Raw genomic sequence first — 8,978 nt, forward strand, 5'->3', positions numbered from 1 at the left:
CTAAACTATTAATTTAGCCTAGTCTATTAGGTGTGAAAGTAGTAGTCCTATCTAAATAGGATGCTAATCTGCGTGAGTACGTAGCGATAGTAACAGAAAAGGAATAGAAGGTCTCTGGTATGACTAACACTGGATTACTTAGAGACTACTTTCATCGCAAAAACCCTCTAGAGTCATATGACTGATAGACTCGCTATCTCTCTCGCCGATCACAATAGTATATAAGTATAGAAAATTTATCGCTATTTTTAATAGAGAGTTATGAGAAAGAAATATCCCATCTCAAATACGGGCTTAGCTTAGTGCTAAACCTTTTGGCTCCACCGCTCCCTTAGGTTCCGCTCTTTTATTACTATTTAGAGTACACTAGTATACTATTTATATTAAGAAATACTAAATTGGGGCAGACCTATATCAGAGTCTAACTATACCCTAGTTTTATTGTAGATTGCTTTCTATACTTAGATGAGATTAATATTTAGTTTATTAAATTATCTTAGGTTTTTATTTCTATTTGGCCCCTCACTTTTAATTACTTACTTATACCGATTCGAGTCCTTCTTGAAACGTTATCTTTTAAAATCTAATATCAAACCTATTTTTTTCCTCCTCAAACCTTTTAGCTATACTTCAAGGTTAGTATTGGAGATTAAAGAAGCGGTTTCAAGACTACAAAATATTCGCCCAAAAATCGCGAACAAACAAACGTTATGATTGTAGCAATAGCTGTAACCACGCTCATATCTAGTATTACCCAAGTAATGGGAGCTCCAACCGTCGCTGTTTTCATAACTAGTATAATTACACTAATAGCTAGTGGGTCACTCTTACGACACTCTATACGCCATCTCGTTAACTGGGCCCGGGTGATCATTAGTGACTTAGACCTGTCATATTTGGAAGCTGGCCCTATTCGGGTATGTTTACTACATGTTTTTCTTATATACTAACTAATGGTATAAGGACGAGCCTAGAGTTGATCTTTTCCGTTGTTGCCTTAGCTACTGGCAAAATATCGGTGGCTCAGACTGCAGTTATCGGCTCAATCTTGTCTAGTACACTTTTAGTACTAGGTCTTTGCTACCTGTCATGAATAACAAGTATATAAGCTAAGAGGTCCAAGATCTGTTATGAAATGACAGGATTCTTAGTCTTTTTGGGCGATCCCCAAGGGGCTGTGGACCTCTTCCTGACACTACCTCGCCGCTACCTGAGATAGTGATATGGAGGATTTTCCTCAGGACGTAATATTAACTATTTCTCGCCTTCTTTTGATCGCTCTCGGTAGTCTTGTAACCGGTTTTAGCGGGGCAGATTTACACGTCAAATTTGGTAGATCTAAGGATGCGCTTCGTCCTACAACAGCTTTATCCTACTAGTACAAATGATGGTAGGTCTTTCTTGGGGGGCAAGGTTATTTTGTAAATCAAGAAATTGATACAACCCAGTTGCGTGTCTCTCTTCCTCTCCCTCCCCCTCTCTATGTGTGTGGGTGCGTATGTTGTTCGTATCTCTCATCATGGGACATATAAGATTTGTTTTATGCTTGTCGGCATGACGCTCTCGATGGCCAGCCGCTCCGATCGCTGTACGATCCTGAAATCAAGATGGAGGCACCGCGCAGTATCTTTCATCGAGAATACTATGATACCCTAGCCGTCGATCCATATAGGAAGGGCAACTGTATCATTTGAAAATTCGACGATCACCGTTGTCCGTTATAGGCTCAATATACCTAGCGTAGCGATGATAACGTCCTGTTCTCGGCGAGTGTGGAGACCTAGGCTACCGGTAGGTATAGCAAGTCGAATAGTAAGATAGTAGCTTAAGTGTGCCGCTAGCGTAATATAGTAGTTAACTAGCTCATTAGAGAAGAGTAAGAGAGGAGGCGGATAACCTCCTTCTAAATAGCTACTAGTCTACTCCGCACCTCGTACAGCGGTAGATTAAAGTCCGACCCTCGATGGTCTTGGCAGGTGCATCTAGGGACACGTATGGCCCTCGCCCTGTGTCCCGTGATGCGTAATGTGGTGGTAATGGAGGCGATGAATTGTCTTCCTGAGGGAGTTACCGCGGGGCACCTCTCGAGAAAACTAGGTAACAACGCCAAGACCATGAGGTAGTTAAATTGAAGGTATTTCTCCCACAAGACGTAGCTTTTCATTTATCGAAAACATAAAAGTTCTCAGTCAGATATCATAGTCCCGTTCCGATGGATTCTATTGTCGTGCTAGAGAGTGTGGATGGACGGAGATTTATAGTCTATAAGTACTAGTCGTCCTGCACAATGAGCCCCGCTAATTCCGAGAGAAGCAAAGAAGGCTGCCCGGCGATCGGAATATATCTTCGACGTCAGTTATGACCTTCCGGATGATAACATTATCCTGATTCCTCAAGTTGAGGGTGCGATACCCTCAGAAATCATCAAATGGATTGAACATCACTGTGCTAATGGGACGGGCGAGTACGAGTTGGATAACTGGGACCGGTCCTTTCTCAGAAGGAATCACTTGAAGATTGTTGATATTGTGATGGTTTTCTATCGCCTATCTTACTCTACTAAACGATGCACTAACCCAGAGGCAGGGTGCTGACGTCCTCGCAATTCCATCCCTACTCAGCGCCTGCTGTCAGGATTTAGCTTTCAAGATCGATATTATTGAAGACGGTATCGACTCCTCCGGAGAACCTCTGAAACGGATTGACTTAGGGATAGAAGGTCCGAGCTGCCCTATCTTGGATAATATCCTCGTTTTTGTATCCGAGAAAGTCTTCCGGTTCCTGAACGAGACCCAATTGTTTCCACTGAATGTCACCCACTATCAGAGACGACTGAGGCGAATGTTTCACGGTTATGTGCCTACCTTGCCCAATGACTTAGAAGTGTGCAGAAACCTTTACTTCAGCTCACAACAGGCTGTCGAAGCTACTCGTATCAACGTTGAAAGAGAGAATGGTGTTTTGATGCCTGGAGACGCCTTTTACTCCTATTCACCGGACGGATACTTCCTTATCGCATGCGGGCATCTGGGGACACGAGTTTAGAATATGGGGCACGTTCCCCCGAAAACCGTTGTTGAATTCGAAATCAGCCCAGGTACTGCATTTGACCAAGGGAATCGCCTCGTCCCTGACGCCAGCTACGGTATCATGTCTTGGGAGATTGCGGACAAAGACGTGACGAAGCTACGGGAGACCGTGTCAGCAGAAGGATCTCTCCTATACAGCTTTCTGAAATGTTCTCTTATTGTGAAAAATTCCGGAGAAACCTTCCTACTCGGTAACCAAAATCTGTCCACCTCAATGACGCATCCATTTGGACTACTTCAAGAAGTGGCATTGAGCTCCTCGGGTGATGCTCTTGTGACGAACCATGATAATATCGTTAAAACATGGGATATGACAATAGGGACACCTTAACGGCGCTCTGAAAGGCACCTCTAGAATCCACATACTATGAGTGTCCTAGTTTCTTGCGATAGTGGAATCGCAGGGGCAATATCAGCCTTGGCCGTCGAGCTATGGGGATTTAATAGCGCTACCTCTAAGGGGTTGATCATCTCAAATGGCGGCATAATTTATCCTTGCTTCACTTCCGGAGCTATCTCGCCCGACTTACGATTTCTTCTTTGCGGTATGGAGAATAGGACGTGCCAGCTTATGATCCTGGGTACCTATCTATCGGAAGTTAAGGGTTCATATTATATAACAGCCCTTGGGGGAGGCTCGAGGATTGAGTCTATCGCTTGGTCTCTAGATGGACGCTTCGCAGTCGTAGGACACCATGGCGGTGCGACATTAGTTGACATTGGCTTGCTCCAAAGATCATGTCTAGTCAGATATACGGTCCCTTCGGCCCACGAAGTTCCACGTGTTTTCCCAATATTTAGGATATAGTTTCGAGGTGGAGGATCGGACATCACCACCAGAAAGTAACTGATTGGGAAAGTTCCGCTGGGTGGCGGGAGCACACTACCGATGACCGGTCCATCGAGAGCTCGTAGATGGAGAGCTATCCTCAGATAAGTATACTTGTATGAATTATCAACTAGAATTACCCATATGGAAAGATCCTATAATAAGTCTACCCACCTATACCTACGTAGGTAGCCCTCCGAACAGTAAATAAATTTTGAATAGTAAAGTCTGTGCAAAATTTGATTTATTTATGCTTGATTCGCCGAACATTGACATACTGATTATAGTAGGCCGTCCTATAGTTTCTAATGAGGTCCGACAAGTCAGAATTTAGCCAACGTAGACTAGTGATTCCAAACCAGAAGGATATATATAATGTCACTAGACTCTCCCTAACCCTCGGTTATCCTTTTTGGTGTAGTCAGAACATACTAGATCATTCTCATCCACTTTCTTGTTTCTCTAGTGAAATCTTTCTAGGCCCTTCTTCATAGTAGTATTAAATGGTGGTTTATAGTACTATATTTCCAGGTGAGTGTAAAGTTGTCTAGAGTCGAATTGAAATCGCCATGGCCTAGGCTATATTATTTCCCTGCCAAAGGCTCTAATGGCCATATCCATCTATTTTCTTATGATATTAGATTTAACTGTAGTAGATATTTATAGTTACTAAAAAAGGAATCGTACGGTGAAAAGGCCTTAATTACCTATATTGATAGCAAAAGCTTATAACTGTCTACAAATATAGCCCCGTGCTTGGAAAGTCCTCGTTCTCTCCCTCCTACCGTATCAGATGATTGATATCAAATTCAACTTTCCGCCCGTGAAGCGAACCGTTGGCATAATGGTGATCCCACTTAACAGTCCGAATGTCCAAGATATTGTCTTCTAGCCGCCAATTCTGAAAACAAAACCACCCCAAAGCGGACCGGCCAAGAGCCCGCTAGCAAGTCACAAGGAATAGAAAGAATATGCCTAAGTAATAGCCCCTCTAGATCCAAAAGCTCCCGGATGAACTCGTATATGAGATTCTACCGTGAATGTAATCTCTACTATCAATCGTGGTGTTGTAAGGCTTGTCGTCGTACTAAGCATCGCGAGGAAAATGCATAGGAGAACGATTTGTCCAACTCCACTATAGGTGATAAGCCTCATAAGGATCCAGATCGGACATCCCAAAATAAACGCCGAAGCCGCTATCCACTTAGGACTATATCTATCCGTTATTTTTCCAATCCACGGAGCTAGGAAAGTCGGTAATATAATAGGAATAAAGATAAGTCCTACTCCCTGTGCTCCCTAAGAGAATGTATTTCGCATAAATAGCGGAAGCACAGCGTCTAAAGACGTAATTATTGTTGCCTGTGAAAAAGTAGCCTATAGCGCGACTTGAAGACGAGGGTTTCGAAGTAACCGTAGTGCTGGTGATATAGTCTGAGTTAAATTCGCCCACTACGTGTCTCTCTTAATAGAGTCCCCCATTTCGCCGTATTTTTTGAATAACTAAATCTCGCTCTCAAGCTAGAGAGGCTCTAGGTGAGGGATATCTTCCTGGATGGGCGACGGCATAATACTGGGGGTTCTATTATTTCCGAATGCGATGGTCCAGTATTTATAATTTTGATATTCCAACTACGGCGCGGCTACGCTCCGCTCAATTAGAGCCAGCCGCTATACTATATCTAGAGATAAGGGGCCAAAAGTCACGGCGAAAACCGAATGGTATCCGCTTTGTTCGAGTAATAATCCACCGATAATAGGGGCAAAAAGGAGAGCTAGGTTTATCCCGAGGCTGCAAATTCCCACTGTCTTTCCCACCTCGGTTTCTTCTACCGTCTCGACTGCTAAGGTAAAACCTACAGTCCATGTTAAGGCGCTGGACACTCCTTGTAGAATGCGGCCCAGCATCAAGATACTGATAGAAGAGCCGATATAGAGGAGGACCGTGGTACCGCTTAACGTAAGTAGAGTAATTACGAAGGTTATGCGGCGGGATGTGAAGTAATCCGTTAGGTATCCTGCAAGAGGAGAAGTAAGAAGCCACGTCCCTACGTAATAAGCTAGGAGCGTTGAACTCCAGATTCCCACTGGTCGTGCTTATTAGATAGGGTTTTAATTCGAGGAACGGGGACATAATATTACCATTTTGGGTAGCAACACTAGCGCGTTAAGACAACGCAAATGGGAGGACAGGCACAACCTAGCAGATTATGAGATCTTTCAATCCATTCATACTTGGGGCGTAGTTTCTCACTATACTATATAGAAAGCAATCGGTAAATATGGTAAGAGTGTAAGAACTGACTATAAATGCCTTGGATAAGCGGACTTTGAGATAAACTGGCTTGGCCGATAGGCTTTTAGATATACTAGTTCTCCGGAAGCGCTGAATGAAGTTCATATATAGCTTATAGGGCATCTTACTTTTAGTGGGAGTATAGAAGAGGGGAAAAATCAGTATCCAGTACGCACAATTTCGTATGTTGAGTTCAAATATCAATAGGGGAGACGATATTAATAACGAAGTGGACAATCTACCCTATAAAGGCAACTTCATGCGTATAAAGCGGACTTCCACGAAACCCCATTAAAGCTAATCATTTTATCAAGTCATAAGGGATCAAGTCTCACTACAGCTGAGCATTTTGCTTACACCCCTTGATCGGCTATATGTACTTACTTCGCAAGCTTAATTACGGAATCTAATTTTCTCACGGAACACTTATATGGATACGGCGCTAATTTGCCCCTCTTTTTAAGTATTTAACATAACTCTACCTATACTTTTTCTTACCTCCTCTCTATCGCGGCTTTTACCGAGATAGGGACAGTAAATAGCCATGAATCTAAGCCAGCTTGATCAGTACGAAGTTTCATAATGGACTGCCTTTGTCTCTTATCTTCCATCTGCCTCCTCTCTCCCACCCCAATTCCAGAAAGTGGAGGAGCTTATTGTTAATCCACTATTACACGAAGCGATCTCGACATTAAGAATACGAACGAAGGTCAAGGAGCTTCCACTATATTACTAGTACGACTTTGCGGTTCTATCAACTACCGAAAAAAAACGGCTGATGGTAATCCTAACCTTTGTCGCACACGGATATATCTGGGGTAACGGTCTCGGGTCCCCAATGGACACACTCCCAAAACAGATTACTCAGCCTTTAAGCTATCTAGGTAAGGAACTAGGCATAGTACCCCTAGGGACCTATACGTCTACAGTACTTTGGAACTCCCGCCGAAAAGATCCCGCTAGAGGGTGGTCGTTGGACAATATATCAGTTGATTTAACATTTACGGGCACCGAGGACGAGTCATGGTTCTATAAAGTCAGGTATGCTAGCGTGTATCTCAACCCCATCCTCCAAATATTATACTGAACATCATCTCCTAGTGTTTGTGTGGAAGCCGCTGGAGCGCAAGCGCTCTGGAGTCTTCTGAGCATCCTCCTCGAAATTCGCCAGTCAAAGCCTGACCTGGACTTAATTCAGAGACATTTTCAAAAAACTCTAGCTTCCCTTAACGAAGTCTTAGTAACACTATTAAAGACTGGAAAGATTAATTCGGAGGCATTCTATTGGGATATATATGACGGCAGGGCACATGTGAAATGGAGAAGACTCCAAGGATATTTATTCCTATATAACGAGAGACTAAACTGAGGGAAAGAAGAAAGGAAGGAAGGAAGGAAAGGGTGCGGCGCCACACTTTTATATAGCGACTACTCTTATCAAGGCCCTGGTATGCCAAGCCGCTCTTCCTATATAACCAATCAGAGACACACGCTTGTCCCGTATCTCGTCCGGGATAACGTCGGCCCGTTACGGTTCGTCCTTACTTAGCGCGGTGTTGACCGGTATGGGACATGTCGTCGAGTCAGGTCAGATCTGGCTAGATCTGGTCAGATCTGGTCTGTCTGTGCTCACGGCCGTGACAATATACGCACATACTTTGCCGGATCACAGCTTGTTCTGCCGCGAGGAGTGCATTACGCCGGAGTCGATGAAGATTCCGTCTATCGAAGCTATGTGGGTATCTCTACAGCCCAGTCATCCTTATTCCAGGCGTATGACATTATTTTCGACATCTCGCATATTGAACCTGGAGCAACCTATCTGCGCAAAATGCGCGAGTATATGCCGTCTCCCCACGCTAGATTTCTCGACGATTTGAAAGCCAATTTTTCCGGCACTCTTAGGGCTTTTATCATTAATCACGAAGAACTTAGGGATATATATAACTAATGTCTTCGGACTCTGGCAAAATTTCGCCCTAACTATAGGGGTTTAGTACAGAGGTACGCAGTACAAGAAGCTTCTCGTCCGAACAAGCGGGCTTTTGGGTTGGCCAAGCCGACGACAGCTAGCGGTGGAGTACAAGGTGCCGGAGGTACTCCTATTGAGTTATTTTTAAAATCAACGTGGGAATCGACGGAAAAAGCTAAGGTTATGAAGAGTCGATTGTAGAATAGTTTGTTCAATGGATCGAGTACCGTAAACTACAGTACTTTGAGAAAGAAGAAGGGAACTAACTTACTTACATTTTATAAAGAGGATTTACTAGAGCTTCATACTAATCAACTTCCTTTCACTTTCTCAAAGCTAGCGGGTGAATTAATTTCAACCTAGACAAATATATCTACGAATGGATAGATCGTCTCCGGTATCAACACCCAGAATATAATCGCCTTACTCCAAAAATGAGTATATAAATCCAGTTCTCTACTATATTAAGTATCGCCAGATGAGAACCCCGCACGCGGCTAGAGTCCTGAGATAATGAGTAATCCTTTACTAGATCTCTAATGAATGACCCTTAAGGTTAAAGTAGAAAGTCGTAAAGACCTTCCAAAATATCCTAGCCTATTATGATCTCAAAAACCCGATAGGATCACCGAAGTGATGAAATAATAATGCCCGATAAGGAAACTATATTAACCTATAGAAATTTATTACTCAGATTTGAACTTCATAGTATATTCTTACAGGAGCTTGACCGATAAGCACCGCCCTACTGTCAGAGCGCCCTCGGGTGTGCTCTGTAGATGAAGAGTCCGG

The 8,978-nt window shown here is 43.4% G+C and overlaps 1 protein-coding gene across 1 annotated transcript; it reads left to right on the forward strand.

The window, feature by feature from the left end:
* Nucleotides 1–3,048: 3,048 nt before the first annotated feature.
* On the forward strand, nucleotides 3,049–3,420 carry AYL99_12072 (hypothetical protein; the record flags this gene model as incomplete). Its single annotated transcript, XM_018843554.1, has 1 exon — nucleotides 3,049–3,420. The coding sequence occupies one exon, from the start codon at nucleotides 3,049–3,051 to the stop codon at nucleotides 3,418–3,420; it is 372 nt and encodes a 123-aa protein (XP_018687115.1).
* Nucleotides 3,421–8,978: the final 5,558 nt, after the last annotated feature.

Source organism: Fonsecaea erecta, assembly GCF_001651985.1.
Source record: "Fonsecaea erecta strain CBS 125763 chromosome Unknown Scaff29, whole genome shotgun sequence".
Taxonomy (NCBI): domain Eukaryota; kingdom Fungi; phylum Ascomycota; class Eurotiomycetes; order Chaetothyriales; family Herpotrichiellaceae; genus Fonsecaea; species Fonsecaea erecta.